The 15,896-nt window shown below is 47.2% G+C and overlaps 1 protein-coding gene across 1 annotated transcript in view; it reads right to left on the reverse strand.

Moving 5' to 3' along the window:
• LOC126544659 (alpha-(1,6)-fucosyltransferase-like) overlaps positions 1 to 15,896 on the reverse strand; it is a 40,116-nt gene that overhangs the window by 16,703 nt on the left and 7,517 nt on the right. Inside the window, exons 2-6 of the mRNA XM_050192106.3 lie at positions 9,097 to 9,295; positions 7,842 to 7,927; positions 5,280 to 5,433; positions 3,036 to 3,150; positions 1,280 to 1,544 (exon numbers count right to left, since the gene is read on the reverse strand). Coding sequence (XP_050048063.1) covers positions 1,280 to 1,544; positions 3,036 to 3,150; positions 5,280 to 5,433; positions 7,842 to 7,927; positions 9,097 to 9,287 — 811 coding nt within the window. The 5' untranslated portion in view covers positions 9,288 to 9,295. The remainder of the gene's footprint in view (positions 1 to 1,279; positions 1,545 to 3,035; positions 3,151 to 5,279; positions 5,434 to 7,841; positions 7,928 to 9,096; positions 9,296 to 15,896) is intronic.

The following is a 15,896-nucleotide window of genomic DNA, read 5'->3' on the forward strand; positions in this document are numbered from 1 at the left end:
GCAACCAAAAGCACTGTCAAACGCTGGCGGACTACTTGGCGCGGTCAGACATGTGCTGAAGCTCCGCCCCCGTAGCTTTCCCTTCATTGGCACAGAAAGGTGTCCGGGAGTGTAGAATGCTAGCTCGGAAGTTAAGAGGAAGCTTTAGCTCGGGCTCAACACCGACGCGGCCTATTCAAATACATGTAAAACGCAAAAACGTTTTTCTGATATAACCCCTGGATCGATTTTAATGAAGTTTGTAGCATTTGAAAGAGAAAGTAAAACTCTAGTGACTCTTGGAAGCTCAATTTAGATTCAGGGCCTGAATTTTGTAACAAGAACCTTCAAAAATTCCCAAGTATGAAAAAAAATAGAAGCACAATGTTTACAAATTCATAGCTCTGCATCAAGAACAGATATCGTGGTTCTGTAAACGGTATCCATTACATCATTCAAGGCGGACAAACTCGATATGTCAATTTACATCTTACGTGAATGTGTTACGTTGTTTACAAGGGTTCTGCAAAAGCTGTATTTCCATATTACTAATCTTTTTTTAGATTCATGTGTAACATATCAATTTTGTCCGCTTCAGATGTGCTATTAGATGACATTCACAGAATTGTATTGTCATTTTTGTTGCTGAGTTACAGAATTGTAAACTAGATCTGGTATTTGAAAAGTTTCGATTTTCGCCAATTTTTTATAAATAATTGACGACCTAAATCAAAAATTCGAAACCAACAGTCACTAGATTTTTTTTTTAATGCACCAAGCTCCCACAAATTTAGTGCAGTGGTTGCCGAGAAAAACGAATTCTCCTTTTACATGTATTTAGATAGGAGCAGCCGAGCTAAAGCGTCCTCTTAAGTGAAAAGCCTTCGACGTGTAAGAAAGGTGAGCGGCATTTCCTCATGCCGCAATTGTAAGTGGTTCCCAAAAGCACGCCAATGAAATTCTTGAAGTAAGGAGAGTCCCACATACAAGAAATGTCAACATACGTTTCTCTTGGAACCTCCTTGAGTACAAAATCGGTTTGATGTAGGCGACTAGCCTAACAACTTTCACAGAAACCGAGCACACTCATGAAATAGCACCTCAGCAAAATACTCCGCATCTTCGCAACCCAATTAACAGTAATTTCTCAAAGTTCTGGAGCCGTTACACTATAGACTAAATATACTGCAATAACGAGAGTTAGCAAGCGTGCACACATGTGCAGACATACACACACACTAAAGTACACGCAACTGAAATTACGGTCATCGATGACACAGGAGATGATAACATCACTCACTGGAATCATACCCCGGGTAGCCAGTGACGATCATGTTCTCAGTGCCAGCGCCATTACAGGGCCGGCCCGCAATGGGCTGAAACACCTCTGACCAGCCGCTCTCGCCGGGAGCGTAGTGCCACGACGTACTGTTGAGAATCACCGTGCGCCCCATCTGCAATGCTGCCACAAAGCACCACAGCACGTCATGGACACCAGCTGCAAAGCCCCAAGGGTTGTCCAGGAGGCAGTGTAGTTTGGGCGCTGACTCGCAGTCACCAGGATTCTGTATGGCAGATAAAGAATTGCAGTTTAACACAAGATGCGGCGGTATACGCCACAGCTGTTGCAATGTTATATGCTGTTGCATTGTTTCTTTGGGTATCGGTTTCAGTATGCTTACTCCACTGTGCCCGGGCAACCTGCTTTCTGGGAGAAAATATTCTGCTCTGCCGAACATTAAAAAAAAACGGAGCTCAACAAAACGGATTGGTGGGCTAGTTAGTATTGCACATTCATAGTTTTTAGCGCAGAGAAACGCACCGCAGGAGAGAAAGCACACAGAACACAGCTCACATAGTTCACATCGTCTTCTATTGTGAACGTAGTGCTCCCTAGTTGTGGACCAGTGGAGAGACAATGTTATGTTTCCTGCTCTTTCCTACTTTGCCTTCTACATTTTACAGCTGGCTTTAACGAAGTTGTTTCACCTGCTGCAGAGTGTGCCGTCTGCCAATCATACGAGCTAAAGGCATGACAGCGTTCTCCAGACGCATTACCCAGTGACTGGGAAGGCCTCCAGTAGATATTCTTTGGAGACGCACCGCTGTTAAGTGGAGCATATTCCTGAGGCGAGCTGAATTTGTCCATCGGACGTTATTTGCATGTCCGTGAGGGATGTCATGACGACAGGCTGGAAACTTTTCACGCCCATGTCAGGGCTGTTCGCTCAGCTTTTTTGCTATAACTTGTATTACGTTCTCAGAAGACGCTGACAGATAAAACCGGAATAACGCCCGCGCATCAAGGTGAGCTACATCACCAGCATTTGTAGGCCAACACATATAAATGCAATGTATTCCACGATATTCGACTTGTTACGGCAAGCTTGAGTGGCCACACTGGTCTAACTAAAGTTCTCAGAGTAACCTAGGCCGAAAAATACGGATAGTACAAGATATACATACGCATCAGATATATTTGCGCCCACTTATTTTTTGGACATATAAGAAAGCATGATTCGTCGCGAGTAAATGTGGAATACCAAGCCTTTGGGCTGACAATCATACATCTGTAGGCTGAAAAAGGTCCAGCTGCCTTTTCCCTTGGACGTCCTTTGTAATATATTGGACACCCGATAGTCGTGGATGTCCTATTTGTCTCCTAAATAGTGCACGGATATTGCGACACGATTTTGAAACCCCATGAACGAAGGGTTTCCCATGTGTTTAAATCTTCGTGGAGTTTACAATGTTGCACGTTGGTTCAAATATTCTGTCTAGTTTAACAATTGAAAGAAACGCTCTAGAATTTAAGCAACTATTGCTTGTTAGCCGTGTTTCATTAACCTTTTTCATACTCCCCTTTTAAAGAAGTTTCAAGAATACAGAACCTTTTCTAATCTGTTAGCACAGAAGGTTCTGACCCTTAAGTCCTGGATCCATAACATTTGTTTGCATTTCCTTGTGGTCAAGGAGATTATATATTTGGGTTATCTGATAGGTCTTCACAGGAATGCCAAGGACAAGTAGAACAAGCACCAGATAAGTTGCCTTACCTGAAGCCGTTCAATTTCTTTCCGGACGAAGTTCCGTAGCCTGTGCATTTTTTCCACACTTCTGTCGACAGCTTGGTCTGTCTTTTTGATAACTGCTACATCTGCCTCCATAACCCTGCAAGAAGAAGTGGCAATAAAGAAAAGTTATTAACACCACAAGGGTGCTGCATGTCAAATGAGCGGTGAGAGAAATGTTCAGCAGCTTGAAATTCCAACGAAACATAATGCTTCCTTACTTCGTAGCGCTTTCTACTAATAGTGCTGCGCCTTTCCGGCGGAACTGGGAATTTTTTTGTTTCATGCGTCTAGGATTCCTTCGGAACTGAGTGCGGTTTCGCGCGACGGTCAAACCATTTCCGTGGACTGATCGCGAACGTAGCGTAGTCTAACAGACTGGGGTGAAAGCCTCACGGCAGTACCGCTGTTACGAAATGCTCCTTGCGGAAGTGGCTAGTACAAGTTGGCTGCCGCTTCCCAGCAAGGAATGGTGGTGACGGAAACGTTAAGCATAGTGCCAAATAGCGCCACAAATAACCACCTCCCTAAAGCATGCTGAATGCATTTTTGGATAGTCAACCGCGGAGTTTGTTCTTCGTAAATTTTCTTTGCGACGAACCAAACGAGTACACAGGTTCAAATAATCAGCTTAACCGCTTTCTCCATGACGGGAGCCACCTCCACATATATTTATGCACATTGTAGATATGTGTATGGGCGAAAGCGCACCGGTGAACTAAGATTTGCCAATTCGCTGCGCTGGCTCCCAGATAGAATGCGTACTAGACGTCCACCGTAGACGAAACCACTAGAACTGGTTCTGCCCTTCTTCCTTTCTTTCCTTGCAAGAACCCTGTGCGAAGAGTAGCCATTCTGGCAACTTAAGGAGACAGCGAGGTAAGCCAATCATAATGGGGCTTGAGCCGTTGCACATGGACATGCTATAGCACGTGCGGCGGCGTATGTAGAAGAAAGCGTCACTGGCTCCATTTTGTAGGTGAGAGAAGTGCAAGACGATACCAAAATCGACGCTAGAAAACCTCTTTTAACAAATTATATGGGGCCCTCTCAGGCCTGCCAGTAATGTTTCCATTGTATTGAAGCGAAATGCCTTCACTTAACCCCTAATAATCAGAATACGCGAAATTCATGTTATTATACTTTCTTAATGTTTTGAATTATTGGGAACATAGAGTTTCATTCTGGACATTCTCATATTCAGCCAGGCAATGACGCCATGTTGTGATATTCGCCATCCTACACACTTTGATTAAACTAGTGGACTGCTACAGCGTCTATAAATGGCTCAAAATGCCGCGATCACAGAATTTGTCAATACGACGGAATGTGACTATGTCCCGGATAACACTAATTCGAGAAAATGAGCAATGTGCCACTTTGTTTGTAGACAGATTGGACCTAATGCGCCTGCGGGTTGGCATGTGTTCCGGTCAAACTATAGATGTTACCGTCGTGTACTTATTTGGTTGGCGAATGGCACGCATTCTTTTAAAACGCTTGCCTGGAGCACACGGCTTTTGTGAGATACATGCACTTCACTCACGTCGCTTGACCTTTAGACGTAGCAACGAAATCGCGGGTCATCACTTTCGGAGATCTGTGGATGACGCTAGATGTCTTATAGTGGCTTTCATCGCGCCCTGCTGATGTCCCAGATTGATATACCATAAGGACCCCCCCCCCCCACTCCAGTCGCCCAGATTTTGACAGCCACACCAGTTACTGCCGTCTCACGTGATCAGAGAGACTGACGCTTGGCCAAGTCCTTATCGTGCCGTGGGCGCACCTGCGGTCCCGGGGAGAAATTTGTTCACTTACCAGAACCATAACATGACAAGTCCCTTACAACTACAGGTTCAACTTGGAGCAATGTTCACCTAGTACAAAGTTCCCCTGGTGAAAATTTCACTTGGTGCAAAGTTCACCTGGTGCAAAGTTCACCTAGTGCAAAGTTCACCTGGTGCAAAGTTGACCTGGTGCAAAGTTGACCTGGTGCAAAGTTGACCTGGTGCAAAGTTCACCTAGTACAAGTTCACCTAGTACAAAGTTCACCTAGTACAAAGTTCACCTAGTACAAAGTTCACCTAGTACAAAGTTCAGCTGGTGCAAAGTTCACCTGGTGCAAAGTTCACCTGGTGCAAAGTTCACCTGGTGCAAACCAAGAAACAAATAATGGCGAGCACGTGCATCACTGTTCATGTGCAAAACGCCCGCGCCCAAGCGCACCTGAGGTACTCGCGTGCCTTGACGAGGGTCGCAGCTGCTCGGCTGGTGTTCCCACTGCCGGAGGACTCCGACATGTGACGCACCAAAAAGTAACGCATCCCAGCAATCGTGGCCTCCAACCTGGCCAGTCGCTCAACGTGGACATCATCCTTGCCTGTTGGGAGTAAGCGTTGCTGTAGTGTTTTTTCGAACACACTTTAACACCGCATAGACATGCGATTACGCCGATTCCGACGCCTTAACGCCAGGATGTAATATATAGGTGGTTGTTTTATATATTTTTGCACTTTGCTTGAAGTCAGCCTGCCAGATGGCGCGTACCAGCCGACCAGTCTGTCGTGAGTGGTAATGTGTATGCGCGCTAACATAAAACTCGAGTTGTTTATAGCAGGTAACTGACAATTGACGTATAAAAACGGTATGTCGCCTTACGCCGAAGTCACAGCAAAGCTTGAAGCACTTAGCGGCACTGATTGCCTGCAACGAGCTGGCAGTGTTTTCGCATTGCCCGAATCTTCTCTTTAAGAAACAATGTCTGTAAAAGTAGGCCCACGCTATTTATTTCGCTGAGACTATACCGTTACGCGAGCATAATGTCTTTGTCAGTAGACGCGCGTCGAGGCTTTAAAGAAAGACGAAGATTTGGTGCTTTGACCTTACATGCATGGCTGCCGCAACAAAACAAAAGAACATTACAAGCAGTACGCTTCCTTGCACAACGTCCCTGTTATCCGCCCACGTATTTATTCCTCTTGTTCAGTCGCGCTATGGCAGCCATTAATATGTGTTCATGATTATACTGCGCTTAGTAATACCTTGTAGTGGTGAACGTCCACCAAACAGCCCCGTTCATTGCTTTACTAAATGAATATACTTGAACGTAACCAATCGAACAATCCTCCATCTATTTGAGGACCGCATATAAAATCGATCAGTGTTGCAAGTTGTCCTCGTTGGTATGTCATCTTGAAGGTTTTTTCGTGTAGCGCTGCCAAGGCGGTAAAAGAAAAATTGCCGCAGCGGAGGGAGCGGCCCGTCAAGTGTAGCCGCCGCGTCACCATCTCGCGGGGGAGTGGGGGGCAGAAGCACGCCAGTCGCCGCAGATTACGTTTTTCGGGTCTTCGTATCGTGCCATACTCGATGCTGTTGGGATCCCAAAATCTGCTAACCCGCTCGGGTGTTTCTAGGAATGTTGACGTACAAGCAGTTGACATGTCAGCATTATATCCATCTCATAGAATTAAGGTTGCATATTAGCATTGCCTTCCTCTAGAGTTAAAAAAGAATATATTTCAGGCTAAAAGGAAACGGCCGCCGCCAAAATTCTGAGACCATCCATACAACGAGGATGCTAAAGCCACGGCTACACCTGCTGATGATGAAGATAATGAATAATTATGTTTCTTGTATGTACTGCAATTTCTCATGCTACATTTTCAGTTTTTAATTGCTTTTCGTTATGACAGCTTTCATTATTTATCAATTTCTACACTGCATTAAAGAAGGTAAAGAAGAATTTTTTCTACTTTGCGGGACTGCATAATCACATGCCGATAAAATGGAAAAATTCCCCAGTACTCAGACAACTGTGATCCAGATACATACAATATGGCTCGCCTCATAGCCCACGGTGTCGCACTAGAACCTAAAAATCCGTTAAGCAAATAAAAACCGCTGGAAATGTCGGCGAACAGCGCTGCGAAACTTTCGGCAGGCCGCTTCTTGCCCCCCGCAAGATGGCCGCCGCCGGCTTCACCCGAGCTCGTAGGTCGGTATGGGCGACTTCCATTGCAGAAGTTTTTGTTTCACATCCTTGAGCGCAACCAGTACAAAGCCGCAGAGAGCGAAAAAAAAAAGACACATGCTCAGCAATAAGGATAAAAAGGCCAGGCAGGCAAAGTTAGCAGCCCCCTTCCCCACCCCGCCCTCGCCAGGCGAGCACACATCACCTTACGTCACAAAAGCCCCGTTACGTGTTATAAATCGGCTAAGAAGAAGGGGCGCGTAGCACAGTAGTTCATAAATATTTAACTCGCGTGCGCCATTCGCATACAGTGTCAGAAGATGCCGCTACTAGCTCTGCTGATTGGTCCTCCACAGCGTACACCGTCTGGTGCTGCGTTAAGCGTCTACGCATTATACCACCCTTTATGACAAAGAACTAAAATTGTAGAAATCAGCACTTTCGCCAAACGGTTTTACAAGCAGGACAAAACAGCCTTTACTCGACGAATGTGGGCATGCCAATTTAATCCCATAGTGGACCCCATTCCAAATCCCTCAGAAGAGCAGTGGGAGGCTATTCTGCTCAGCGATGATCCTGACCGTCAGCACTGGCTGGTGGGGAGGGCGAGCGCATCAGCAATAAGCAGTGGACTACCGGACTAGGCGGCCCAACCACGAGTTCTACGAATATCCAGCAAATAAAGATGTTTTCAATGAAATCGACGGATAATCGACGAACGTACGCTGCGTGAGCAGCTTTCGAACGCGTAGTGCATAATTAGAACGAAGCCACACGTCGAAACAAACCAGGACTCGAGAAGCGTAAACCATTCTCACCAATCAACATTGTAGGGTCGAAAGTCTTCGCGCCCGCGGATGATGGGTTTCCCTGGTTTCTCAGGGCAGGGGGCGCTTCCGTCGAACTGAAACGTAGAGGCAACTCTATAAAAAGACCATATCCACCGATTAAGATGACGACATAGGACCGTCTACGCACTCAAAATAATCCTTCTATGGTTGCTGGGTTTCTGTGGCGAAACATACTGGCTATTGCCACAGGAAATGACGGTACAACATATTTCCGGTTTCGTGCCAAGATTCCCAGTGCCCGTGGCGCCGCCGTGACGTCACGGGCATCATGGTCATCGATATAGGTTCCCGCCACTTTCGCACCCGTTGCAGTTCAGATTGAACAACACTCTGCAAAAAAATACACCTTGTAAGCGTTAACGCGAGCATTTACACATTTCGTCACAGCTTTCGAGGACGTATTTGTAAACACTAAGGCCGAGCACATGATTTCTGCTAGACGTACGTGACTACTCTCACTCCGCTGTAAATGGGCTATCTACAGGTATGATTTAAAATGTGTGATCAAAAAGTTAGTTAGTGACAACTGGTTTATTAGCCACCATAACACCACCATGTGTCTCGAAAGTAATGCAAACCATCAGCTAATCCATCTGACGCTATGGAATTGCACTATGTGTCGTAAGAGGTTTCGTTTCTATCTCAAAATTCGCCTTTACACTAATGGCTGATACACTTAGTTTCACTACTCCTTGACCATTTCGCACTTCTTATGCAGCGGGAAAGAGGAGGAAGGGAATGCGTAGCTTTCTCTTGCACCATGTATGCAAGATTGCTCCGGAAATAATGATCGATGCACGTGCCTACAAACACTGACACAAACACAATGAAAAGGCTATCTCTGCCGATTCTCTCATTTCTCTCTGCTCATTTAGTAGGAGCATCGCAGGCGTAATTCGAAGACGTTAGTTCGTATCCCACCTGCCGGTCAGTTGATTCTTCACGCACTTTCCTTTCTATTTATTTATAATTTCTTTGTTAAATTAGGAACTACGACATGTTTCCCTTATGCTTCCTTCGTGTAATTGTTTGTTGGCTTCTTATGATTTGACTGTACATATCATATATATGTATATATATATCGACATCGACCTCGTGCCTGGCTTCCAACACTACGCATACACTCTTTTTTTCTTTGACACTCCTGATGTTAACGTATTAAAAAAAAACGAATGAAACCTCTTTGGCCGAAGACAGCTGTCGATTAGCATTGTCCACTCACTCGCTGTGCGACGAGACGCCCAACAGCCCAAAGGCTATCAGAGGGGAATCCTGCCTGCCGGAGATCCGCACCTCGTACCGGAAGCTGCGGCACGAGAATCCGGTCATGACGATCAAGCCGAGGCACAGGCACATCACCAGGAGCACGGCGTTGATGGTCCTGGCCGACACTCGATTCTTGAAGGGTAACATGACTCCTCCTAAAGCGAGAGATGTAGTATATGCACTTAGAAAAAACGTTCAATGTAACGATGACATCTAACGTAAGGCGTCGTGCTAGCTCTCTAGAAGCGTCACGACGTCAGTTTTATGCCAGAGATCACTTAGTTGCAGAAACAATGGCGAATGAGGCACCCGCACATATATTTCGCAAACCAAATCGCACGCGGCAAAAAGGCATGCGGCGGCGCTCTTGGAGGCGACGCTGTGCAGGCGCTAATGCCTGTTCTCAGCTGGAGAGAGGGTGTCACCTTACAATGTTTGGAGAAGTTTTATAGGTGAATTAAGAAGTCAACATTGCCCCATTTCGAAACACCTCGTTAACATCAAGTTAACGTCTCATACTCATAGCATGTCGTCATTTTGCGGCATCCTAAATTGATTTCATAAATCCAAATTGGATCCTTAAGAGGATGAAATCCTGATTCTGACGTCGCGTGTGGTCGTGCAGAAAAAGCGCGCCAGCGTGTCTCCATATCTGACTGAGAAAACAACGCTTTGCGTATAAGTGCTTCGAACGAGAGTGAACACCACAAGAAACACATACGGCTGCATTCTCCTAGGTATATAGATTGAAGTCGCCATTTCTGCAATGCCGATTGTTATACAGACTGCCATCGGATCCGACACGGTTAATCTGCAAAGTCCGAGTTTGTTCAAATTGTTTTGTGCCGAGTGCCGGTATCATGTTTTTTTCTTCTTTTTTTTTTACAAGGCTCATTCGGGGAAGCGAATGGTGTGAGATTAATTTGGACCTCACCCCGCATACAAATTTTGCTAACTGCTGTTCGAATGTTTGAGTTCATGCAAATAAAATCAAGCAATCGGAGGTTATATTTTTTTTTTAGCGTTCATACTGTCTTAGTGAAATGTTTTAAGTTCGATTAGCGCATGATGGAAACGTTGAAATAATAACTTGAAAATATAACCTATTAGTTACGAAATATTACTTGCGAAAGTTCCAAAATATTAGCCACTAAATAAATCAAGTTTCAGAGTATGGCATTCCTTTTCCCCGCACCGCCTGCTCTCCCAAATGCTCACGTGGTTCGTCAGCGGCATAGTGCTTCCAAGCGCCAGCCGGCACACACATGCTGTAGATACGCGAATGCTGTGTTTCGTTGTTTGTAGGTGAACTGAATCGACAGTTGGCTGCAAGTCGCATTGTTTAGCCTTCCCTGTCTTGATGCCAGGTGGCTGCCCATAAAGCTGCAATAACATGGCTGAGACAAGAAACGCAAAACTTTCTTTTGTATCGCGGTAGTGAAAGGTTGCCTGAAACGGCGTGCCATGTCATTGCACTGAATTGGGTAAAAGAACCTTTTGTTGCCGTTTCCTGCATCCTCAGATACGTTTAGCTTCAACTTTTCAGGTGATGTTCGCGCAACGCACTTTTACTGGGCTGTGCGCAAGGATGCCGCGACGCGCTCGCTCGAAGGGGCGCACTTCGAAACACAACTATTCGGGAGTGCCGTTGAGGGTCATTTTCATGCGCGCTAAGGAATCTCAAGGAAAAGGCTGCAGGACATGGGTATTGAAGCTGCAAAACGCGGACGTGCTGCAACAGGCTAACCGGCAAAGCAAACCATTGAACGGCTTAAAAGAAATCCCGTTAACTCTAGGTGATCCTGCGGCAAACCACGCGGCAAAACTGACGTAGTGTAGTTCTTTTAATTCTGCTGTTACACGCACCAAAACTACGATATGATTATGACGCACGCAGCACTGGATCAGAAATTCTGACAACCTGAGAATCTTTAACGTGCACCAAATGAACGACACACGGCCAATGCTTGTATTTCGTCCCCACCGAAATGGGCCCGCCGCGGCCGACGTCTGACCCGAGACCACGCGTGGTTATTAGCGGTGCTTATCAGCCAACCATAGCCGCTAGATCGATGACGGGTGATATAGCTCTTATTCGACATTGGCGACAATTAGGGAGAGGCAATTACTTGGATGAATTATCTCTGGACGCGTGTCGTGCTTAGCAGCGCAACACTATAGCCACGCTAAGTCACCGTAGCGGGTTGTATAACTCTCAGTCGATATGAGCGACAATAAGGAAAAGACAACGACCTGGACTGAGTACAGAATAACCATTAGTTTATTTCCTGCGACACACCTAGCAACTCCCCGAATTTCTCGTAAAGTTTGCAAATTTGGGCTCATTCGACAATTTTACGAATGCTGTCTCTAGTTTGATGCAAAATCAATTTTGTTCTTGAATACGTTTTGAACATGCTTAAAAATGGACCGGTACAAGATTGCCGTTTTATTCGGATAAGTTCATGGAGCCGGCAAAATCGGTAGCAGGAAAAGCGCTGATGAAACTCACTGTGATCCGAAAAAAAAAGAAAGAATGTCAGTTCCTGCTGCTCCTATAGTTTGTTGCTGCTTGTGTGAAGCGTCTAAAGGTACATTATTGTTAGTAAAGAGTGCGTGATGCAACAATGTAGATAAATGCATGCCATCACCCCTCCCTCCTTTCCCCAACGCGACATATTGTTACGGGGATGTTGTGAGTATAGAAAGACTATATTTACAATATATATACAGGTCGAGTCAGAGCACTTTCGATGCCTGATCACCAAGAACACGCAGCAGCCAGCGTCTCCGATCTTCTTCCTCTTTCTTCTTTCATCCTTCCTTAACAGGACCCCCGGGTGGCGAAGCGCCATCTAGGCGCATGGTAGGCGAAGAATTGCGAGCGAAGCATGGCTTCAGCCGCGAGACGTGCGCGACGTCAACAGGCGTGTCACTTGAGGATGCATCAAAGTGTAGCGGCGATATCTCGTAATTTACGTCGTTAACTTGGCGTAGGACTTCATAAGACCCTGTGTAGCGAGAGAGAAGCTTCTGGGAGAAGGCAACCCGACGACATGGTGACCAGAGCAGCACCCAAGCACCTGGTGCCAACTTAAAATAACGATGGCAGCGGTCGTAACACTTTTTTTGTATATGCTGCGAGGCTAATAAACGAGATCGGGCGACTTGACGTGCCATGTGAGCGCGGTTGATGACTTCACGAGCGTACTGAGTTGCAACACGCGGCACACAAGGGAGGATGGTGTCAAACGGCAATGTGGGGTAGCGACCATACAAAAGTAAAAGGGCGAATACCCTGCGGTGTCATGTCGGGACGAGTTATACGCGAACATCACGTAAGCTAGCGTGGCGTCCCAGTCGCGGTGATCGTTAGAGAGGTACATCGATAGTATCTCTCACTGTTCGGTTGAGACGTTCCGTAAGACCGTTCGTTTGTGGGTGGTAGACGATGGACAGCTTGTGCTCAGTGGCACAAGAGCGGATGAGGTCGTCGACAACTCGAGATAAGAACGAGCGGCTGCGGTCTTTAAGTAACTGTCGAGGTGCACCGTGGTGGAGAATGACGTCGGGGAGGAGAAAATCGGCGACGTCTGTTGCGCAACCAGTAGGCAACGCCTTTGTTATCGCGTAGCGTGTCGCGTAACCAGAAGTGACGGCGATCCACTTATTCCCTCTAGTCGTCGTCGGAAAAGGGCCAACCAGGTCAAGCCCTACGCGAAAGAACGGTTCAGAAGGAACCTCAATAGGATGGAGTCGTCCGACAGGTGCCAGTGGAGGTTTCTTCCGGCGCTGACACAATCCGCAAGTTACGATATAACGACGCACAGAGCGATAGGGACCCGGTCAGAAGAACCGGCGTCGTACGCGGTCGTATGTACGCAGGACTCCAAGGTATCCCGCCGTCGGTGCATCGTGAAGTTGTTCGAGAACGACGGATCGCAGATGACGAGGAAGGACAAGGAGCAACTAAGGGCCGTCAAGGTTGATACTGCGGCGGTAGAGGATAGCGTCATGCAGCACGAACATGCAGCACGTGCCGTCGGTGCGGCCAGATTGATCTCTGGCGATGATGGACTGTAAGGATGCGTCGCGGTGTTCAGCGCGCATGTCGGTCATGTCAGTCAAAGCCATCACGCAGGTCACCGGATCATGCGCAACAGGATCGGGAGGATCCACGGTGTGACGCGAGAGGCAGTCACCGTCCTTGGGGAGGCGTCCAGTCTTGTAATGGACACTAAAGGAAACTTCCTGGAGCCGCAAAGCCCCGCGACCAAGCCGTCCAGTCGGGTCCCGAAGGGACGACAGCCAGCAGATTGCGTGATGGTCTGTGACGACCGAAAACGTGCGACCGTACAAATATGGTCGCAACTAGGCCACAGTCAAAACTAAAGCCAAGCACTCCCGCTCGGTGATGGAGTAATTTCTCTCGGCAGGTGACAGCAGGTGGCTGGCGCAAGCTATCACACACTCGGTACCATTCTGTTGTTGGGCCAGAACAGCGCCGATGTCATGGCCGCGTGCGTCAGTGTGGACTTCGGTCGGTGCAGATGGATCAAAGTGAGCAAATGTGGAAGGGGTGGTCAGGAACCCGATAAGAGCGGCAAACGCGTGAGCCTGCTCGGGGCCCCATGAGAATGACGTGTTCTTTAGAAGATCTGTCAAAGGCCGAGCAACGCCGGGGAAGTGTTTGACGAAACGGCGCAAGTAAGAACACAGGCCTTCGAAGCAGCGCACGTCAGAAGCAGGACGTGGTTCAGGGAAACTGCGTACGACGCGCGAACCTCTTTCTCCTTCAATCCTCCCGTAACAATATTGTGACCGCCGAATATTTACGCTATATACATGCAGTTCAGAGATTAGTGTAGGTACACTTTTATGCACTGCACCGCACGACGTTATCCCACAAGGTCCATGTTGGATACGGACCCTTTCCCTGGCGTCACTCGAGTTCCCCGACCACATCCAATCGCCGTCGCATTCCAATTAGGGTGCGCAGGAGCGCGTCTACCCCGTTCCCGGGCCTGTCAAACAAGTTGGCGACCCCCGCCTCAGGTGCCACACGTAGAGCTAGTGTCACCACCCCTGCTAAACTCTTCCCGAAAGTGCTACAGGAGCCTAGAACGGTTGCAGGGAGTTGATCTTGGTCTCAAGCAAAGCTGTTTTGCAGCTTTGAAAGGTCGTTCGAAAACAACCCGTCTCCTCCATGTGAGCGCTTTCAGGCGGGAAGGCAACACCAAGGCAACGCCGGTGGTAAGTCTCCCGTCCGACAGTGGAGCCCTTAGAGTGACCCCATCTGCCGAATGTGACGGCACTTGCATGGGCGCCTGACATTGGAGGAAAATGACGACACCTGAACGGGCTCGACGAGTGACCGAAAATGACGTGACCCCGAGAGACCGAAGGGGTTAAAAGCGAGAGACAGGGAGCAGAGACATTTATTCCTTCATTCATTCATTTTGTCGTTCTATTTGCCACGGGCCGCAGCGTCCGATTTGCTGCCGGCCGTAGATGACTTGATGTCTCTTCATTGCTGTGTATTATTACTATAAATAATGTAAATAAACCTTCTCAAGATCCTCCTCAACGTCGGTCAACTCCCGCACTCAACGGCAAGATCCAATATCGACCAGCATTAGGGTAATGCGACCGCCACAGGAGCTGAAAATGAAAATAGTGACATCGCACCCGTTCAGTAGTGAAACTTCGGCAACCAATTTTAATTTCTCATTAGTACATGCTCTATCGTAGCTGGTTTCAGATGCGCATATGCTGCAGTCATGTCTTCCCGCGGTTGTAAGCTAATTTTGACATAATGGAAAATTAACATTTGTATATTCGTTCGTTTACACTAGCGCGCTGTTTGGCAGGCTATCGGTACATGCAACATCAGTCAAAAGAGCCACCAACCCACAATATCGCAATGTTTTGACAGCGAAACGCGTGTATATGCGAAACTGCTTGCCAGGTTACTTGTGCCACGCAGCGACTAACATAATCCTGCTAGTGATTCATTTGGCCCATTTGTGAGCTTTGAAAACTTCGAGCCACCCGCACCGATGAAATCTGCGAAAACGATTCGAAAATTGTGGCAGGCCGGTCTTGTTGGCACGACGATTAAACTATCGCAAACTGCCCGACAAGAAAAAAAGATGTCGCGACAAATCGCACCACAATCTTAAACAGACACGCACAATCGCTGTTTGTCCATGTCTGTCAGTGTTCCTTTCTTTTGTGTGTGTGTTTTTGGCGCTGCTGTTATGCCTGAAATAAGTGACCAACTCACCCCAAGAACACGTTTTACTGACAATGTTAAACGCGGTTCAAGTGTTTCTCAACGCTGTGAAAGCTAAAGCAGTGGCGCTTGGGAAGTCCTATGGAAGCCTCTGTTGTTATCAGAGGGGCGGCTACCTTCGCGCTACCCTGTAAACCTGTCTTTTTTTCGTGACTATAGAAAGTATGTGATATCATACTCGTTTAACGGCGTCTTTTCAATCACTTTTTTTTTCGCTCACTTCATTAGACTCATTCGGTGGCGTGTGCTCCCCACTGCCGGCCGCCAATAGGAACTGGCGAGTCAGCCTAGTTAAACAGGGCACATCTTGCATAGAAACACAATACTGTAATCAATACGCCACAAACGTTTCTCCCCCCCCCCCCCCCTCCCACTCCCGTGGTCCTGACAATCAGATCATAGTTTTGTGATGTAAGATCCTGGAATGTACTGACAATGAAGTAACAGGCTCTCATGCATCC

Source organism: Dermacentor andersoni, chromosome 10, assembly GCF_023375885.2.
Source record: "Dermacentor andersoni chromosome 10, qqDerAnde1_hic_scaffold, whole genome shotgun sequence".
Classification (NCBI taxonomy): Eukaryota; Metazoa; Arthropoda; class Arachnida; order Ixodida; family Ixodidae; genus Dermacentor; species Dermacentor andersoni.